Here is a 22,500-nt window from a genome sequence, read left to right on the forward strand (position 1 = left end):
CAGGAGAGGATCACAAAGCATCTTATCTCAGCTTAGAGAAGGGGCGACAACTTTACTATGGATGACATCATGTTTTTATGAATGAACTTACTCTGTATGTCCACACTGACAGGTCGGTCTCTGAATGACTAATCAATTATTAATCAACACGCAGGAACAGGAGCCACATATTAAATTACACAGATAAGATATTTAATAAACTTTTATACATGAAATAAAATACTGACTTGTACAGTATTATAATATCTGCATGTGAGGTATATGTTGATGTATTTTGTACTTAATGCAGGACTTGTACTTGCAACACTTTCTACCGGTTTGAACGGTATTTGTTATTCTTCCTCTTTCCAATCATTCAGTTATCAATCATCATCATCCTCATCATAAGTGACTAAATTAATTTACAATTTTAAATGAGGAAGTAACTTGACTTCTTTTTACAACCCGGGGACTTTTAGGCACATCTGCATTGGCTTCACTTTTCAGAAGGTTGCTGCCTGGTGTGCACGCTGTAGATGAACGACATTTGTAACCTGCTCCCAGAATGCTAATGATCCCTGTCTGACACACTCACACTCACACACACACACACACACACACACACACACACACACACACACACACACACACACACACACACACACACAGGCAATTAAAGTTGTTTGTCAGAGAGGGAAAATAATTAAGGAAGCCTCCTGGTGATGTCGCTGTGCGTTTAGGGATACTGTTTGTGTGTGTGTGTGTGTGTGTGTGTGTGTGTGTGTGTGTGTGTGTGTGTGTGTGTACTCAATGTACTTACTCTCTCTCAGTTCAAATCATCTTTATTGATGCAACAGGCAACATACAATGTTTCCTTTTCTTTAGTTTTCTTTTGTCATATTTACCTGTTTATTAAAAAAAATGATGTGATGAAAATGAATGAGTTGAATAAATATCCTAAATGTACTTTTAACGTTGCTGCATGGATTATCTCAATTTAAAGTTGTCATTAGTTTTCTAATTCCATTGTGTTGGGCGTAATTGTGACGTATTATTTATTGTATGTAAAAGTAAACATGAGATGATTAGATTGTATTTTAAATATTTAAGTTCAATTTAATCTAATTGTTAATATGCAAACTAGGAACAGTACAACACACACACACACGCACACACACACACACACACACACACACACAGACACACACACACACACACACACACACACACACACACACACACACACACAGACACACGCACACACATTTTTCTCCAGTTGTTTTCTTACCCTGTTCTCCCTCAAATATTTGTCTTTAAACAAGTGGTGTGTGTGTGTGTGTGTGTGTGTGTGTGTGTGTGTGTGTGTGTGTGTGTGTGTGTGTGTGTGTGTTTGTTAAGTACAACACAATCACTCTAACATTCATAACACACTGATTAAAGTTTCACCTCCACTCTGCTGCTGCTGTTTGTTCTTTATTGTTGTTGAGTGAAAATATTAAATATTCATTACAGACAACAAAAGCATAACATAACAAGTCTTTTATTTTGTTGTTCTATCAGGTTTAATTTGACTTTGAAAACAACCAGTTATCTCTATCATGTCTCCTGTTCGGGCCTTTGGGTTTTGTGTATTAACATGGAATTTGTACGTGTGTTTGTAGATTGATAAATGATTCACAGCTGGATGGATCCCAGTCTGCAGCGCACACAGCAGGACCAGGATGTATATGAATCATATAGGATCTGCGCGTTTGACACTTTATTTTAAAGCCTCTGGGTTCACGTGGTGCAGCTCTGTTATGTTAATATTGACTTGTTTATGAATATGTGAAACATCATGCACTGATGTCAGTGTTTTGTGCTTAAGTTTACTGTATTTATAGAGTATATTAATCAGCTCTTGCAGCCCCAGTTGAACTAGAAAGACTGATTTCAGGGTGTTTACCACAAATTTAATTATCAAAAAAATTATCAATTGAGCAAATTGGGGGTGATTGATGGGTGGGAACAAGATGGCTGATTGGGTACATCACAGAAAACTTGTAAAATGACAAAAATAAAAATACGAATGTTATATATAACTGTTGTAACTCCACTTAGAATAACAGTGACGGGGACGTGTTTGGATGCAGCACACAGGAATCCAGGAACAGTTGGTAATGACTTTTAATTTCAGAGCTCGGCAGGTACAGGGCAGGACAGATAATTAGCACAGGTACGTACAACGTCCACGCAGACGAACCAAATCGGTCTAGAACGAATGAATGATGGAGCGTCTCGCATGAGTCAACGTACAATCTGTCCAGGAGTGAGTGAGTACGCAGGAGAGGCTTAAATACCGGCTTGATTGGAGACGAGCTGCAGCTGGAGCCCAGGTGAGCTGATGAGGGGGGAGTGGCTGGCCGGTGGAGTGAGGTGGAGGCGGGCGGGGTGAGTGGAAAAGTACGGAGGTGCAGTAGGTAAGGAGAGAAGCAGACTGTGACAATAATTTTTATTTTCCTTTAGATACATGTTTATTTCTGATATAAAATTGCTATATTTGAATGTGTACTTGAAATAGAACTCTGTACTGTAATATGTGTGAGGTGATGGGGGCGTGGAGAGCAGTAACTCATTCATTTAATACTAGAAGTGGCTTGAAATAAGTTACAACCGCAGAATTAAATGTTTATTGGAAACTTAAAAGGACCCAAAAAATGCCCATTTATGTATTATTATTATTATTATTATACACAATACATCATCAGTGTTGCCATCGTTTACAATAAGTTTTATGGGGCAAGAACCTCGAGCAGTTAGTCAAACTAAACCGGCTTTAAACTAACTTATTTGCAATAGAATATATACATCTGTTGTAAACATCCATTCCAGTTTACAGAGCCACTTCCTGCTTCAGCGTCCACCTTCTGTCCTTCCTGTGTTTGCGTGAGCACACTTTTCATGTGCATGAGAAGCCAGATGTAGTTGTTTGATCTCATTTTTCTCTGCATGCAGTTTGAGGCTGATCTCTTCCTGCACATTCGTCTTCACTTGTTATTTTTAAAGTATATTAACGAGTGTGTAACAAAGACTTCCTCAGGAGAAACGGCAATTTTCTCACAACATATGTTCTATTGCAACACTTTGGAATAAATTACCGAACAGTCTTTATTTAATCATCTCTGACACTGTCACATCAGCGTCCCCAAACCCCCGCTGTAAAAGGTGACGGGACGCAGACGGCTTAACTTCACCGGCTGTTTACCAGATATTTCGGGAAAACAGTTCTTTACTGCTTTAATGTTTAATTTAAGAATAAATACATTAACGTAATATATCAAGTATTTCCCAAACAACTGAATGTTCCAGCTTTTGTTAATGATGATTCGCTGTTTTAATATCTTTGTAAACTTTTTCCATTTGTAAAAATTAAATACCAATTAACCTTAATTAAAACAACTCTGATAAAAAATGTTTTAAAACATTATGCAAAACCACAATAAGATCACAAACCAGCTGCCTGCTTACTGCAAACGTTTGAATAAGAAACTATAGAGCAGAAGAAGCTTTGCATCATCTGTAACTGCCACTAAGCTTGAACACATCTTTAGTAATCACACTGGTCAGATATAATTTAAACTGCAGGGAGAATAAAAATCCGAACATCGTAATCCATCACACGCTCTATAATCTGATTTTGAAGAAAAGGACTCGTCGCCTATAGGCCTAAGTGTTAGCCTGTGTTTGCATACAGTGTTAGCATACAGTATTAACCTGTGTTAGCATGTACAGTGTTAGCCTGTGTCAGCATACAGTGTTAGTCTGTGTCAGCATAGCCTGCAGTATTAGCCTGTGTTAGCATACAGTATTAGCCTGTGTTAGCATACAGTTTGAGCATACAGTGTTAGCCTGTGTCAGCATAGCCTACAGTGTTAGCCTGTGTTAGCATCCAGTATTAGCCTGTGTTAGCATACAGTGTGAGCATACAGTGTCAGCATAGCCTACAGTGTTAGCCTGTGTTAGCATCCAGTATTAGCCTGTGTTAGCATACAGTGTGAGCATACAGTGTTAGCCTGTGTCAGCATAGCCTACAGTGTTAGCCTGTGTTAGCATACAGTATTAGCCTGTGTTAGCATACAGTGTGAGCATACAGTGTTAGCCTGTGTCAGCATAGCCTACAGTGTTAGCCTGTGTTAGCATCCAGTATTAGCCTGTGTTAGCATACAGTGTGAGCATACGGTGTTAGTCTGTGTTAGTATACAGTGTTAGCATACAGTGTTAGCCTGTTTCACAACAAACTGTGTGCATTTCTTCACACTATTTAAATTGACAGGCTAATATTAATCTAACAATCTACCACATCTATGGTTAAAGTTTGGTTTATGCACCAAAACTACTTTGTTAGGTGAAGAATGATTTCAATTTGGTGACGTTGGGGAACAATCGTCACAAATTTGGCTTTAAGAAAAACCTTCAACATTCAAAATCCATCAACATAACCACAAGTTGTTGAAAGTGTTTTTCTGCTGATTTGTCCTTTTTCAGAACACATCAAAGTTATGATTGACAGGTTTGTTTTTATATCCGTTCTTCTGTCATTCAGCCTCAGTATGACCCGACGAGCAGGAATTCATAATGTTTGTAATAAATATAATATGTTTGAGTCTCTGTGTCGAGTGTTTGAGTACAAAACGTGTTCAGTGGTTGGAGAGTCTTTCCAAAGCCCTCTGTGCTGGATATAAATGTTGATCCACAGGAGCTGACGATGCCAATAAAATCTGTTTAAAATTAGCTTCATATCATTTTGAAAATCAGAGTTTAACACAATATTTCCCTTTTTCCCTGCTTGAGACACACAAACATGCACTTAGGAATTTAAATTTGGTATATTATTTTCTCTACCCTCTGGATCTATGTATTAATTTTCCTGTTTATTGAACAATTGTTTTTCTATAAAATGTTATATTTTACAATCCAAAAATTTAAATTCAGTCATTTGAGAGTAGATTATTTTTGCTTTTTTAGCTCAATAAAATGATTGAATGATCAACACTTTCAGCATTAGTTCAGAATCACTGATGATAAGAAAACCACAGGCCCACAGGTAGACGGGACTGCAGGTTGTGGACGTGTGCAACTTGTCTTTCATCATAAGAGCTGTAAATCAACTTGACTGGTTTCAACACAAGATAAAATCACTTGCAAAGACTTGTCACCTTTTGCAGCGCCGCTGCCATCCTCTCGTTCATAAACATATGTCAGAGGAAATTAAAGATGAAAGCCGACAGCTCCTGCACTGTGGCTGCAGGCGTCGACGCTTGTCAATATTTACATAAAACTCACCGGGGAAACGGCTAGCATGGAGGAGCGGGCGTCATTGTCACCCTGCGTGCGCGTGCGCGTGCGCGTGCGCGTGCGTGTGTGTGTGCGTGTGAGAGCCCCTTGGTTAGGGTTGAAAATTGTGTTTTAGAAGTGTTATTGTTGTTGCCTTTTAAGAGAAAGTAATTCGCCTCCTGAACATGATTGAATCGTCACAACATGAGCTCTGCATCTGTATGGGTAATTAAAATGGATGAAATCACATGTGGCAAAGCACAACATTGTGGTATACAGTGTGTGGGGGATCTCATTTGGATAAATGCATGTTTGTTTTGGAATAGTGAAGATGTTCAGAAATCTTTTAAGCAAAACAAAGAGTTTAGTAAGCGGTAGATATGTTTACTTCAACGGACATAAAATCCAGACTGAAGAAGAGTAAAAAACATAAACTGGTGGCACTGAGCTCACCTGCATGTCAGCAACCTGAACTAGGTAAACATAATCTAATTTGATGCAGCAGAAGCAGATAAACCTATCGTCTCTTTTATTCCACACATCCTATGACTTTGTCCAAACATGGCGCCTACTTTACCCACAACAAAACTCCTCACCAGCAGTTGTGTGTGTGGGCTGTGTTATACTTGTAGCGGTGAATGGAGCTTCGAGCCTGCAGAGCTCTGGTACATTCACTTATTTCTAACTAAACATCTCAAGATTTGTTTTTCTTTTCCAAACTTGTAGTTTTCAACCCATGGTGACTCAAGTGACATCAGTTGAGGACATTTATTAACTGACCCAATACTACTTAAAGCGTGTGTGTGTGTGTGTGTGTGTGTGTGTGTGTGTGTGTGTGTGTGTGTGTGTGTGTGTGTGTGTGTGTGTGAAGTGAAGTGAAGTGAAGTGAAGTGAAGTGAAGTGAAGTGAAGTGATCAAACCATCTTGTGACTCCAATTTGCATTTGAAACCAATAAATGTGTACATGTATGGATTTGTATGTCCAAGATACCTTTAAACTAATAAGTCCTCAAAGTGTAAGGAGGTGGAGCAGAGTTGTAGATGTGCAGCAGCATTGTAGAGGTGGAGCAGAGTTCTAAAGGTGGAGCAGAGTTGTAGATGTACAGCAGCATTGTAGAGGTGGAGCAGAGTTCTAAAGGTGGAGCAGAGTTGTAGATGTACAGCAGCATTGTAGAGGTGGAGCAGAGTTGTAGAGGTGCAGTATAGTTGTAGAGGTGGAGCAGAGTTGTAGAGGTGCAGTATAGTTGTAGAGGTGGAGCAGAGTTGTAGAGGTGCAGTATAGTTGTAGAGGTGGAGCAGCATTGTAGAGGTGGAGCAGGGCTGTGGAGGTGCAGTATAGTTGTAGAGGTGGAGCAGGGCTGTGGAGGTGCAGTATAGTTGTAGAGGTGGAGCAGGGCTGTGGAGCTGTGTGCAGAAGGATATTTTCTGCTGACAACAGACATGTTCTGTTGTCTGTGGGAAAGAAACAAACACATGGCGTCTCAATAACGTGTTTGTTTCTGTGTTTTTAATGTTTTGTGAAAGTGAGGTACAGTTTCAGAAAATGTGAAGTAATTAAGACAAACTGTAACATGCGGGAGGCGTGGCCTGTGACCTGCAGACTGACACGTTTTTTGGTTTCCTGCGGCGCAGCCCCTCCCGCCGCTGCCCTCTGAATACTGTTGTACCTCGCCACGTGCCACCGTCGGCAAACTTCCCCTCAAAACATTTGCACAACAACATACAACAAAGACACCAAGTTTACTGGGAAGAGACGGCGGCTTTTTAGCACTTTGCCGCATCTCCCACACCCCGCAGTGACGGGAATAGCACCCATGGAGGCTGTAAAAATGTAACAACGGGTGGTGGGTGTCAAATCTGTCAGAGTGGTGTTTGTTTCGTGTGTGTGTGTTCAGCTTTAGTGATGTATGAGTGTGAATGAACAGTGTGTGTTCGTGTTGCCACAATGGCGTGTGAATAACTGAGAGTAACTGAGTGGTGTGTTTTTATCTGGGTGTGTGTGTGTGTGTGTGTGTGTGCGCATGTTTCGAGGTGTCGCAGAAAGTCTGATCAGTCTGAGCGATCAGTGTAGCGAGCACGTCGGAGGAGAGAGAGAGGAGTCACTCATGAGAAAAGTCAGACATTTAAAAAAAGTTATTTTTTTATTTCTTCTGAATGTAAGAACACGTTTAAATGCTCAACACACACCAGGCAGAACAACAACAAGACACACAATAGGATGTTTCCACTGATCATAATCAACCCTAAGAACCCATAAAACAAACTAAACAAGCGTGTGTAAATTCATGAAACCTGAAACATTGGACTGAAATTAATAAATAAGCAAACACAAAAAAACACTGTATATTGAAGAACACGCCCTGGTGAAAAGAAGCTTGCACACGTGCACATTCTAAGATTTCAAGACAGATTTTAGTACCGGATATTGGGACGCTAATATCTGGCTGAATCAAACTCAGATCAAAGTTAACTTGCAGCCTGATCGGGAGGGTTGCATCAGTGTCGCTCCATGTGCTGCAGCGTCTCCTCAGTGTCTCCACTCTGTGACTCTCAGTCCATGTGTTTTCACACCGGAGCAGCACTCTAGTTCTGTTGGATTCAGGTCCTGCAGAGTTCTGGACCCACAGATGGATCGAGACATCAAACTGTGTGTGTTAATGTCACACAACATACAGTTAATATCGAGCTGCAGTAGAGACGGTTTCCAGCCTCCACGCTGCTGATTTGAAAAAGAACTGCGGCTACATTATGGGAAAGACTGATTGATTACCTGCTTGGCTGCCTCTCTCACTGACTCATTGATTAACAGACTTGCAGGCTGATTGTGTTGTTGATTTGTTTTAATTAGTTGCTCGATCAGGTGTTTTATCAGCTGCTTGATTTGCAGATCAGCTGATCGACTGAGCAGCAGTTGTATTGGCCGATTGACCGGCTCTGTCATGTTTCAATCGAGCTGTTCTGTTTGTTTGGCTGATCAGCTGTTTCATTGACTAATTAGCTGTTTGATTTGTTAAGCAGATGTTCGATTGGCTGATTACCTGTCTGGCTGAAGAGCTGCAGCCAATCGGCTGATCAGGCACTTGATTGGACGATCGGCTCATTAATTGGCTGTTTGATTGAATGATTGTCTGGCCTAATGTTTTTAGCAGCTGATCAGCTGTTCTGTTTGATTGGTAATGATCAGATGTACACACACACACACACCACCACTCTCTTGCTGTTACACGGATCTCCATGGCAACAGGTTTGCTTATTGTCTGACTTGCAATCTCTTTAGCACTGTTCCAGGAGCTGAGACACACACACACACACACACACACACACATGCACACACACGTGTCTGTCTGTTCTTCATAAGGAGAACGCTTCAGCTCGTTGTGAGAAAGGGCACGTTCATTATGGATGCTGCCCCGAAGCCTCTGAGCAACACCGCGCACAAAGAATCTTTAAAAAGCAAATGAATTCCCTGTTTTACCTCAACAAGGTGAAACAATGCACTCTGATCCGTGACACAAACACTGTAAACTAATTGGCTTACAATTTGCAGAGGCGGTATTTCTACAGCCGCAGTATTCGTACAGCTAGTACACTTCTTTCAATCTTTCATCCTCCGTACTGTCCACACTGCTGACAGTTGTCTGCTGTATTTATACATCAAGGGCTGATAGTAGTTTGTAGGTGGATTGTTCTGATGCACGTCACACATTTTTCATTGATTTTCTTGTCGTCTAAAGAACAGAATTACTGGATTTTCTCTGGGAAATGAAGAAAACTTCTGTTGCAAAAAATACACTTGACCAGGATCAAAAAGTAATGTAATAAATATGTGAATTTAGTGTTATGATTCAGTCCTCCCTTGTTTCTGTTCAGCTGCATCCTCCATCACTTCTCCACATGCCTCACCGTGAAGGACACTGCACTGCTATTTTCCATTCTTCTTTTGCCATTTCTATTTCATACTTGACTTTTGAAGTACTTGTTTTTTATTATGAGATTCAAGATTTAATCATTTAATGCAATGATTGATTGGATTCTTTTCTTATTGAGCTCATTTAAACAGAGACGGAGAAAGACCGACGCATTAAACAAAATATTAAAGACATAGATAATGGCCATACCAATAAAATAGTCATAAAAGCTTAAACAAATGGTTGAATAAAATCCAACACATAGGATCACCATAGATAAAACTCGAGCACCTGTAGGGGAGTTAGCAGCGACATCAAACAACCCAAGACATAAAGTGCTTCAAGCGCATTAAACACATCTGCTCGATTGCACGATTCCTGGCGAGTAGCCTGCAGTGCCATGTTTGTAGTGTACAGGAGGCGGACAGCTTCAGGACATGTGTTGTGAAAGGTAAAGACATTAGAAGGTTGTTAGAGGTGTCCTTTTTAAAACTGTAAGGTCCTTATTTTGTAGTCTAGCCTTATAGATTTCCTCAAGAGGTGGAAGATCATATCAAATAATTATGGCTGCAGTACCATAGACTGTATGAAAGCCTCACGTCACCTCAAGTAGCCCTGTTGGCTTAATTGTTCAGCCCCGGAAGTGATGGAGAAGATACATAAGAGATCCAGACTTAATGCTTCCATTGCGTGGAAGTGTTGAGTTATTTCTGTAGAGCAGGTCAGAGATGGCCACTGGTCAGGAGGAGTTGTCAGAGTGGGAGTCTGGATATCCTGAAAGCAGACTGTTGAACGGTTGACTCACCTCACATCAAAGTGTTTGAGAGATTCCTCCACACAGCACAGCTGACTGATGTTACTCTGATAACAGATCTATTTATGAACATCCTCCAGTGAAGTCTGAATAAGCACAGACTGACTTTAGGTGTCATCCACCTACATTCAACCTGAACGACCTCAAACCAGCTTGTTTTGTCATCTCCTTTCAAAACGTTCCATGACTGTTGTTGATTTCAGACAATTATATCTATTTGATTATAAGTTAAATGAACATATCTCCAACAGTGTCAATCAAAACTGCACATTGTTATCTATTAAAAGTGTCTGTTTATACTGCATTACATTAGATTTTACAGGTGTCATTAAGCTTGTTTTGATTCCTTGGTGAACAAAAAGATCAATTCTACTTCACTCATCTGGGCAACTAAATGGAGGAAAGGTTGATTCAAAATCTTCCACCAACTAACAAACTACGTGGAGTTAGAAGAAGAAATATGATGCGTACAGTAGTTCACCTTCAGATTTGACAGGTGTTTCTAATATATTGAATGCAATCCAGTACAAACGACACACCCAATGCTGCTTTACGACGCAACCAAACTCCGTCTTTTGACCCATAGTGGCAAAATGACACGTTTAACTTCATGTTTATTATTGAGGTCGGAGTTTGGAAACTGGAAACTAATCCAATGTACCTTTTTATTCAAATCCAAACTTTCAATGCCATCAATGTTGGTAGAACTGATCACTGTCAATGCTAAAGTCTTGTTGTGTCCCTTAAGGCCCCTTCACACAGCTCCTTATGGCAGAAACGTACGCTGGCGCGTATGAAAATTAGCATATACAACGTGTATGAAAATTAATATATACAACGTATATGAACATATACAGAGCCTATTGATGGCGTATCGCGTACTTATACAAAACGTATCGGAGCGAATGGCCAACGTATTGGACGAATGCCCAACAGATGCGTAACTCATTCCTAGCGTATTCCTTCGCCGTATGGCGGAAACGTTTGCCGGTGTATACGGAATATCAGCAATATGCTGGTGTGCGTTGTTGAACATGCTCAAAAAAACGTTTCACGGCCTCAGCGTTCAACAGCGTACACCAGCGTACACCAGCGTACACCAGCGTACACCAGCGTATTACCTATATTCCGTATACGCCGGCAAATGTTTCTACCATACGGTGCTGTGTGACAGGGCCTTTAGAAATTTGGGAATATGTTGAAGCGATCAGCTTTGTTGTTTAAATGTGTTTCATGTGGATGAGAAATAGTTTCAGCAGGGAATCAAAACGAGCTGATTGGTGCTCTCCAAGTTATACCTTTCTTAACGTTACAACAGCGTGCTGCTGGACGACTTCTGAGCAGTGAAGCACTTTTTATGCTTTAATTTACAATAATTGGCATCCTGCTGCATCTTGCTTCTTCCACCAACAACAGGACCACATCACATCTTTTCTGATGACGAATAAAGTTCTGCTGCCGTCAAGTTTAGTGCCAATGCATCATCTTAGCTGACTCATCTTCATCGTACTATTTTAACACGTCTGTATAAATAGGTCCGATAATTACACTGCGCATTTTCAGCTCGGATGGATGTTGCGGGAGCTGAACCCTGGAGCAGTGAATCACCGAGAGGAGGACGGGACTGTGGATGTGTTTGTTTGGATTAATATTTTACAGCTTCGTACGTGATCATAAAGCAGCAAGTTCATTAGATCTCACGCACGCTGTTAGCACTTGTTGTAATGGGATTACTGCTGGAGGTCACGACCTCTCGGCCTCACACTGAAAATGTAATCTCTCACACTGGATTGAATCACTTCCTCCGGGTTCATCTGTCGGCCATACAGCACCTGGATTAATCCTTAAAGGGAAGTGTGTGTTGCCCTTTACTGTCCACAGGGCAATTTAGTATTGAATCAAAAAAAGAATCACTATTAATCTCAGATAGGAGGAAGATTCCAGGTTAATGTTTTCCTTGTTTTGCACCTTTTTAAAATATGCATAGTCTCAACTACAGGTCTGACTTCACATATGCCACAATTCTGGCATCATCCTTGGTAATAAGTGGAAGTAAATGGAGGCAAGGTTGAAGCGTGGGAGGGCTGGCAGACAGGAGTGTCTTTGTGTATATACTGTGTGTGTGTGTGTGTGTGTGTGTGTGTTTCCTAGCAACCAACACACTTCACTCTTTGCGATGGATGGATGGATGGATGGATGGATAGAATAATTTAATGGCTCTATTTCTCTGGCTCTGACGCAGGAAGATGACATCCACATAGTTAACACACGCCTACAAAGCTGTGATTGGTCTCGGTTGTTTCTCTAACGGGGGAAACAGCAGACAGTGAACGCACCAGACCTGTTTGAATTCACCAGGCTAGAAACGACCTCCTGGTGGAGCTGAACTACAGAAAAGGTCAGAAGTTTTAAAACATCAATCATCAATGAACACACTTCTTCTTCTGTCCACCCCTCCACCTTCAACATGTCCTTCCATCTGTTTATTTATTCATGTTTAACCTTATTCCACTGTTTTTAGACCACTTTCAGGCCAAGCAAATGGAAAAAGATTCAGTTTTTAATTTTATGAAACAGAAAGGTAATGTTTAATGTCTCAGGTCTGTCATTTCCCGAGCAGTTTCTTATGCAATCTGGTAGAATTAACATCAAAAAGAGACAATGTTCTGAGATACTTATTTGAGTTTGAGTTTAGTTAGTGCAATTTCTAAGCAGAAGGTATTTTCTAAAATCCTGGTTAAAGCTCTGATCTATAACTCTGCTTTTAAGATTTAGTAGCCTAGTTTGTAATGTTTTAAACTTTCAATTTGAGCTATAATTTAACAACGAAATGTTTTACCCACAAAACTTGATGAATAACAAGTTTCTCTCTTGAAGCGCTTCAGTTTCATTTGAAAGATTATTCAACAGGCTACAACAAGATTCATATCCAAATGGAAATATTTGTATTTACATGTTGAAGTCACGTTTTCTAACTACATTCAAGACTGTAAATGAAACCATCTCTCCCGTCAGTCCAGGAGGCTTCCCTCTCTCCTCCCCCCCCTCCTCCTCCTCCTCTCCAGCCACTGTTGACGTCCATGCCTCTGTCACCCGCATCACCGGTTTCCACGCTGTTCTCTGGTCCAGTCATGTAGTCATTATGGCTCTTATTATTCCCTCTTTATTCACATCCTGTCACTGTTTGTGTTCTCATGGCTTTTCTGCGCTTTTTCTCTTAGTTCTGTTTTAGTTCATCGGTCATCATTTTTGTCGGAAACTCTTTTCTGACGCGTCCGAGCATCGCGCACTTCTCCAGCTTTGAATCCGTCCTCTGGCTGCGCCTCCTGGACCCGCCGGCTTCCGCTCCATCGTTGATTTCCCTATTTAATCACCCGTGCGGTTATTTATAATCGTCGTTACTCCTAATTGTTTCTTGGCAGCGTTGGAGACCACCGGGGAAAAGGCTCTTATGAGTGCGCCTCCGCTGATCCGTGCGCCCAGCCCGCTTCTGTTCTCAGGGGGGACAAACAACACCAACACCGGCACCGGGGGAGGAGGAGGTGGAGGTGGTGGGGGAGGAGGAGGATGTGGCGATGTGATCTCCTTCCACATCCAGATCGGTCTGAGCCGGGAGCCGGTGCTGCTGGACGCCGCAGAGCTCAGCCTCAGTCAGGTCCGGGAGGTGGCGTGCTCCATCGTGGACCAGAAGGTAACCAAGAGAAGTCCTCATCAGACCTTCTAACTTCTGCAAAAGAGTTGTAAGACTGAGCCATAAGTTAAAGTAGCCTAGCAAAAGTTTAGGTACTACCATTACGCCTTGTGTTGCATTTGTTAACAATAGTCTACAACTACAGGTACATTTCTTAAATCTGAATTTGACCTATTTTTATTTTTGGCTTTGGTTCCAATCTGTCAAACAAAAGTGTCATATCAGCAAAATTCAGAAGATCCACGTACATTAGAAACACAGTCAGTAAGGTATGGTAAGTATAGACGTAGACATGGTAAAGTAAAATACAGTTGCTGAAGAACAAAACGTTCATAATTTAGTCATTTTGGGAATTTGGAGGTAGCTTCAAATATTGGCTGGTTTAATATGATCACCCGAACCCCACATAGTTCCTTTAATCTGCAAGACTTCTGGTGGCAACATGATCAAACACATTCATTTAGGATCTGTGGTATTCTGACCAATTTCAATTTTCCAATGTGAACACACTGAGAACCTGCTTGGAGTCAGTCTGTGGTGCAGAACTGAACCACAGCGTCTTCATCAGTGGATGCCATTTGCCCAGTTGTCATGGAGACGGGTGAGTTGTCATCATGTGATCTAAGTATTGAACTTTGGTCATGTGATATAATACAATGATGCCCTCCCCCCTATTCAACCGACGAACCATGTGATGAAAACTGAGCATTTTCTGAAGAAGACTGAAGATGTGGTAGAAAGCTCTAGAAGAGGCTTTGAGTAGAGGTTCTGGGGCTGTTGCCTGTTCTACTCAGTTGTGATCCAGTCTTGCTTCTAATCCTATGTTTTGAATTTTGGTGGAGCTCCATTTACTGATGTTGTCAGTGATATTCAGCATCACATAATACCCCCCCCCCCCCCCCATCCCCCATAATCTGATTGGCCAGAGTCAGAAGTTGATATTAAATTATCTTATTAGTATCAGAATTCTGTACGTAATTTAAGATTGACCACAAAGAGAGTCGAACAAAATAAAGAAACGTAATGCGAAGTGACAAGAAAAAGACGCAAAACAATCACAGAGAGAAAAAGTTGTAGGTTCAAATGTACGACTCTATTAGGGCCAATGTAAGAGACTCTATTAGGGCAAACAGACATGGATTTATTAAAACAAAGCAGTGGTGGCCTAAAGGCCGTGACCCATTAAAGGCCGTGACCCACCAAATCGATATCGGCCGTCAGTTAGTCGGCTGTCGGTAAGCGTCGGCCCTATTTTTGCCGCGTGTCCCGCGCTGCCGGCATTTTTCGTCCCTGTCGGCAAAATAAATCACTCTGATTGGCTGTTGAACTTTAGCGAATCAGTGCACAAGAAGAGAAACGGAAGTGAAGTCAGCAAACAAATTTAAGAGACTTAAGTCAAGAGGGCACACACGGAAGGCTTTTCATTTTTCAACTTCATTTGTTATTTGTATAGACGCCGTTCAAGGTTTTTCCGGTTGCTTCGTTTGAATAACGAATACAGACTACCGCCACCTACTGGTGTGGAGAGTTATTGCCTCACGCAGGCGCAGTATGTACGTACTCGTTAGCCGTTGTCGTTGTGGTGTGTTCATGTGCGGCTTTTTGGCCAAAACAAAGGCGACATGAGGCGACACAGCGGCAGCTTCGTCGCCACTAGTCCTTTAATGTCGGCTTGGTGGGTCGGGGCCTTAAAGGTTAGAGGAGCGAGCTTGTGACAGGAAGGTCATCGGATCTGATTACCTCTACTGAAGTGCCCTTGAGCAAGACCCCCTAACCCCGACTGCTCCAGCTGCTCAGTGGCAGATCAGACTGTGTTGTACTGCGAAGCTTCCAGGTGAGAATGTGATCTGGTTTCCTCTCTGTGAAACTTCCCAAAATAAAAGGTTAAAAAATAAATGAGAGCAACTTTTGGGACTGTTCTTCCCCTGCTCAAGGGCAGGGATAGCAGGTTAACACATGGGATGCATTTAAGGTCATTTTGCAACAAGAGGGATTGCACCCCCCCCCCCTAGAAGTTCTGGGCTACGATCACGAGTATTTCCTTATTGCTTAATCCGATTGCAAACTATAATTTGATTAGATCATCCACTGCAGGCAAAATAAACAAGCAAGCCGTGACGTCTGTGGTGTGATGATGTTGATCCAACATTGCAAAGTGAAAAGATGTGTTTCTTGATTTTCAGGGGGGAAATTACGACTTTAATCTCAGATAGTTTTTTCTCGTGAATTTACGACTTTCATTTTGGAAACTGGAGTTTTTTCCCTAGAGGGGAGTAATATACCTACCTAGTAATACGCCGTCGTACTAAACTGATATTTGGCCTAAATTAAGTTTATTACATGCAACGCAATGTACATAAAAATTACATATAATAACAAAACCACACATAAAAGCTCACATGCATACACACCCTCACCCTCTAATACATACACATATGCAAAGGATGTACTTCTCTCAGGTCCTCAGAATTAGGGCAAGTTCATCTACTTGGTGCATAAATAAAGAAGGCGGCCAACTGTGCATACAAGTAGAATAAATATAAAATCAATTCTTGTTTTCCCAGGGAGCCAATGCAGAGATCTAATAAGATGGAAATATTGATCTCTGTTATGAAAATGTATGGTGCTGAAAACCTGTGACGTGTAGCAGAAATGTCCCCACATGCGGGGACAGTAGACGCATGTGTCTGTGTATGTGCGGTAGGAATGTTCAATAACATGTATGGATAATGTGCGATGCCACAGGCGACGTCGTCTATTTCAGTCAATTATACAACAATAACCTTTGTGACCTGCTGGACCTTCATGTGACTCTTCTGCAGTGCACCGAGCTTTATACACCAGACGCGTCAGGAACTAAATGCTCATGTTTGTGTTTGTGTTCAGTGAAGATCCAGCATGTTAGACCAATAATGGATTTAGAAAGTGACACTTTGTCTTTGAGACACAACGTCAACACAGCAGTCACCTTGTTTGGAAGGAGACATTGAAATTATTACTATTATTATTTCTGGTTATTGTTCTGCTTTAGTACATGAATGTATCAAAAATAACAGACGGGGCAAGAAATTGGGGAACAGATGGAGCAAGTCTTCTTACTTTTTTGATCGTTCTTTGACAGATAGATAATTTATTGTCCTCCAGAAATGTATTTCCACAGCCTGGACACACATAATAACAATTAAGGGTCACAAAGAATGGGCGATAATTCAGTGAAAATGTCTTTCAATGGAATGATATTGTGATGCAATCATATATCACGATACACAAATACGACGTCATAGTCAATGTACGGCTGGAAATATATATTTATTTCACTTGAAACTGTTTATGTTCATTTTTCAAGTTCTTAGTTAAATGAGAAATTATTTAATTCAAACAGGAGTATCTAAAAATAGACTTTACCATGTGATTATTCCATATAGAAAACCCACTATATCATGTTATATATTGTTATCGAGATATGAAATCAACTATATCGGCATGGAAGATTTTGACCTTATTTTCAATGAGATTTCATGACTTTGTTGAGAAGTAGCCGGGTCTCCTCTGGTGACGGAGTAGCAGGCCGACCGCAGCAGCAAGCGTAGCGGACGGGCTGCAGTGTACGGTTTGACCACGTCCTGGATGTAAGACGGACCTGAGACATTCATGGCACATTCATCTAGCGTTGTGGTGAGAGACGTAATCGATGGGAGACTTGAGATGTTTGCGAAGCTCCGAACATTTCTCTGATGGCTTGCAATGTATTTAGCAGTATTTCCCTCCATGTGTAAAGTCTACAGTATGTGAGGCTGGAAATCAGCGATCTGCTCCAGTGTTAGTCAGTGTGGTGACTCACTCTGCGGCTCAGTCGCTTCTCATTGGAAACGAGATGAATTCTGCCTTTGTTTGTTGGCTCTGCAGGGGTTTCTCTGTTTCTCTGGGTTTTGCTTGATGAACAGAAGCTGTTGCCAAGCATTCACAAATAAACCACACACACACACACACACACACACACACACACACACACACACACACACACACACACACACACACACACACACACACACAGGCAGTGTCAGTGTCCTTATGAATGTAATATATGTCCACATTCTCACATAGACAAGCAGTGGTAAATTTGCGATGAGTTTGTGAATGTGAGCTTGTTTTTTCTCATGATGTTGTTATGAATGTGATTTTTCTCTCAACACCAAACTGTCAACATGTTGATTTCTGCTTTAAAAGTTGGGTATTTTAACATTGGGGTCTATGGAGATTGGTCCCTTTAGGAGCCATCTTCAAGTGGCCGTCTGAGGAACTGCAGTTTTTGGCACTTCCACATTGGGCCTGCTCTGCCCCCGAGTTTGCCGTGTGTGTGTGTGTGTGTGTGTGTGTGTGTGTGTGTGTGTGTGTGTGTGTGTGTGTGTGTGTGTGTGTGTGTGTGTGTGTGTGTGTGTGTGTGTGTGTGTGTGTGTGATAAATGTTCTTAGGTTTTCAGAAACTCAAACTGTTTTGATGCAAAAAGTTTCTCTTCCTCTAAATATTTGACTGACAGATCTGAGGCCCAATCAGAGCTGGCGCTGAAGTGTTTGGGTTCTTTAGCTGATTGCTCATTGGCTGTTCTGTTAGATAAGGCTGATGGTTAAGTTCGCAGAGATTGTGGTTGATGTCAGTATTGATGATGCACATCATGCCAAATGTAACACTGAAAATAGAAACCTGAGAGAACATATGACGGATGGGCTTCAGCTCTCTAAAAGTAAAGAATTACTTTTGTTCCCAGTAATGACCCAAACTCTGTCCAACACTGTGTTGTTACTGAACATCCCTGTGACACACACACACACACACACACACACACACTCTGAAACACACGTACACACACCGCTGTCACTCTGTAACAGTAATAATAAAGCCGTCTGTGCTGTGTTTCAGTCAGTAGCAGTTTCTCCTTGTTGCCTGGCAACTGATGATGATTGCGGCTGTGAAGTGTCCTTCTGAGGGCCATTATGAGACACACACACACACACACACACACACACACACACACACACACACAGAGTGAATGAAGCAGAAGAGAACAGATGCGTGTGTCTTTGTTCTGTCTCTTTCATCTCCTTACTTTTTTGTATTCATGTGTCTTTATTCATCTTCTCTTCATCTAATTTTCCCTCTTTCTCTTGTTCTTTCACATTTATTTTTTCTCCTTTCCTTAAAATCTGTTGATATTCTATATTTTTTTTGTTGTCAACAAATCTAATTTGCATAGTCACAGAGGGGCGATTTGCAAAGTATAAATGTTGTCTTTACACAGTAGGCTATGTGGAATTATGGCAGAGAAATAATAAATACATTTTAGTCTCAGAACGTCAAACGTCAAAAACCCTTCTCCTTTGAAATGTTCACAAATAAAACGGACTGGGCATGATGCCTCTTATTAATGTTCTTCATTTATCCCCAACTCTTTGAAAACCCAAACAGCAGGACATCGTATACTGTCTGGCCAATATTGCGCCAGATGTTTGCATATTACCTTGATTGAAAAAATACATCTCTGTGATGCTCCTGAACACATCATCAGTGATGTAACCAGGGTTCATTGGGTATTTCGGGTCTTTCAACATCACAGACCCTCGCCCCAGGGGACCCAATCATGGTTGATCAGACCATGACTTGTGTTCAGGTGGCATTAGCTCCTCCCCATGGACCTCTCCTGAGCCATCTTGAGGTTTTCTCCGCTGCCTCTGTAGTGTTTTTAATGGCTCTTCTCCTCTTCCTTCCAGTGATACCCATTGCACTCAGGGCTCTGCAGCCAACCTCGATGGGCATACACTTTGCCTTCCAGCCCTGCTTGTGGCAGTCGATGACCAGCTCTTCTCTTCCTCTCATGGGCCTCCTCTAGACGATCCTCCCACGGCACTTTCACTTCCATCATGACAATGCTTTTTGTCATCTCTGAGACCAGGAGGATGTCTGGTCCAGGGCGGTTATTGCAATGTGCCATGGGAACCTCAGCTGTTTCACCAGATCCACAGAAAGCTGCCAGTCCTGCGCATTCGCCAGGATTCCTGATGGATTCTTGTCTGCTGTGGTTCTTGGAAGCCTTCACAAAGGTGATCATCTGCGTGTAGGTGCATGCTCGTCTGCAGCTGCTGATTCCCATGCTGATGGTTTCTGCAATACGTTACAGAACCTGGTCATGCTTTCAGGTTTACCGGCCCTTCCCAAGAGCCTTTGGGCAGCTGCTCAGGATGCGCTCCAGCATCCCCCTACATTGCAGGTAATCAGGAGATTCCACTTTTCCTCAGATGACGAGGTTTGATGGGCTGGGCAGGACATCGTATAATGCCTGGTCAAGGAACTTGATGCGCTGTGGTTCGGCCTGCCAGAGATCAGTCCATGTGACTTTCCGGTCCATAGCCTGCTCCCACCTTGTCCAGGCCTCTTGCTGCCTAAGTCCAACCGCTCTGCTGGACCTCTCTTCCTCCTCCACTGTTGCCCTCGCTTCCTCCTGGACCAGCCTACGCCCCTTGACCTTGTCATACTGGGGAGATGGGAAGGTTCCCAGTCCAGCTCTTCCCTAAGTCACTGTTCCCACCAGGACTCTGTGGCGTATCCAAGACTCTGCTTTCAACACAGCGTTGTTGGCTCTCAACTTCTCCTCCCAGTTTTACCTCCACCCCTGCCTGGGCCACCTTGGGGTTGCTAGAGTCCTTGTACAGCATCAGTTCTCTGGCCAGAGTCACCTTAAACTCCCTCTCCAGGGACTTCAGGGGCACCTGGAGCTTGGTGTTGTTCCCGTAGAGGGCGATGCTGCTCAGGCTCCTGGGCAATCTCATCCACCTCCTGAGGAAACTGCTAAACTTCCTCTCCAAGCTCTCTACGATATGGATGGGGACTTCATAGACAAGCAGCTGCCAGAGTTTCCTTGGCAGGATACCATGCTGGTAGATCCAGGGCTTGAATTTGGCCGGAAAGCACTGACTAATCCACCGCTCTCAACCAGCTCTTACCTAAATAAAATATGTTCAAACAGCACAGGAGCACCAAGACACTATTTGCTTAGCATCAGAGTAAGGGGTACATTTCACCCTTTGCAGTTGCTTTGATAATTCCCCAGTTTCTCTTTGTCTTATTTGTGCCGGTTTCGCAGCCGTAAAAAACGCGCAATCCTTTTGTGAACCCGTCCCCCATTGTATTTACTAACAAGTATTGTGTGTGTATCAAAGCCTGATACATCTTCCATTGTTTTCCAAAAACAAACTGTCAGTAAGTAGAATTAATGCCGTTGTAAATATATAATTGTTCTAACGTAGCGGAATGTAATTTAAGTATTAGTAAGTATTATCAGAAAAATGTACTTGAAGTATCAAAACAAAAGTGCTTGGCTTCTGATGATATTATTATATCTGAAATGATTTGATTGTTAATAATTATGCATCAATGTTAGAGCAGCGATACTGTTGTAGCTGATTCAGGTGGAGCTAGTTTTTAAATACTTTATATACAGTTAGCTAGTTTAATCCAGTAGTTCCCAACTGAGCGGTTGTGAGATGATTAATGATAATGGTAAATTTCTTTTGGTGGAAAAATGATACATTTAAACTGCTGCTGTCACTGCTGATGTCACTAAATAATGATGACACACCTTTTTAAACGTCATCCCGCCCAATGTCCTGTCGTCATGGTGATAGCACCCTCTCATGTCCATTAGGTGTTCTAGACGAGGACCGGTACATCAGCTCCTGTTTGGATGATTTTCATGTTGAAGCGGCCGTAAAATTACATTAAAAATAAATTTTGGATCGATCTGAAATAAGCAGTTTCTCTGTAAGTGGCCAGTTTGGTTTGTTCAGCTATCGTGACGTTGTGTTCCTGAGCGCTAATCAGTGTTACTGCACATTAACGATGGCTCAGTTTTAACAAGTGTACTGGTGAGCCATGATAGTGAGTTAACATTCACAACAATAGCAGAGACCTGGAGCTGGCTGATCTAAATGTATGTCGTTAATGTCATTGACTACACTTGTGCTTTTACTTTTAGGTCTATGTACAGTATATCTCAAAAGTGAGTACACCCTTTAGATTTTTGCAAATATTCTGTTATATCCTTTCAGGGGATAACATTATCCTACTGAAACTTTGATATAACTTAAAGTAGTCAGTGTGCTGCTTGAATAACAGTATAGATTTATTGTCCTTTGAAAATTACTCAGTACACAGCTGTTAATGTCTAAACAGCTGGCAACAAAAGTGAGTACACCCCATAGTGAACATGTCTAAATTGTGCCCAAAGTGTCAATATTTTGTGTGACCACCATTGTTATCTAGCACTGCTTTAACCCTCCTGGGCATGGAATTCACCAGAGCTGCACAGGTTGCTTCTGGAATCTTCTTCCACTCCTCCACGACGACATCACGGAGCGCACGGATGTTGGACACCTTGCACTCCTCCACCTTCCTCTTGAGGATGCCCCACATGTGCTCAATTGGGTTTAGGTCTGGAGACATACTTGGCCAGTCCATCACCTTAACCTTCAGCTTCTTCAGCAAGGCCGTTGTCATCTTGGAGGTGTGTTTAGGGTCATTATCATGTTGGAAAACTGCCCTACGGCCCAGTTTCCGAAGAGAGGGGATCATGCTCTGCTGCAGGATGTCACAGTATATATTGGAATTCATGTGTCCCTCAATGAAATGCAGCTCCCCAGTGCCGGCAGCACTCATGCAGCCCCAGACCATGATGCTGCCACCACCATGCTTGACTGTAGACAAAACACATTTGTCTTGGTACTCCTCACCAGGGTGCCGCCACA

At 42.0% G+C, this 22,500-nt stretch overlaps 1 protein-coding gene across 5 annotated transcripts in view; it reads left to right on the forward strand.

The window, feature by feature from the left end:
* The first annotated feature begins 2,369 nt into the window (after nucleotides 1–2,369).
* The window catches only part of prkd1 (protein kinase D1), a 55,710-nt gene continuing 35,579 nt past the window's right edge, over nucleotides 2,370–22,500 (forward strand). For 2 of the 5 annotated variants that reach the window (XR_003834363.1, XR_003834362.1), the window contains exon 1: nucleotides 13,493–13,705. Coding sequence is in view for 1 of the 5 variants with exons in the window: in XM_029460321.1 (XP_029316181.1) it covers nucleotides 13,466–13,705 (240 nt within the window). In the remaining 4 variants the exon portion in view is untranslated. Of the gene's footprint in view, nucleotides 2,439–12,256; nucleotides 12,413–13,436; nucleotides 13,706–22,500 lie in introns of those variants that run through there. The other 3 variants (XM_029460321.1, XM_029460322.1, XM_029460320.1) reach the window with 3 other exon arrangements.

Source organism: Cottoperca gobio, chromosome 22 (assembly GCF_900634415.1).
Source record: "Cottoperca gobio chromosome 22, fCotGob3.1, whole genome shotgun sequence".
Classification (NCBI taxonomy): Eukaryota; Metazoa; Chordata; class Actinopteri; order Perciformes; family Bovichtidae; genus Cottoperca; species Cottoperca gobio.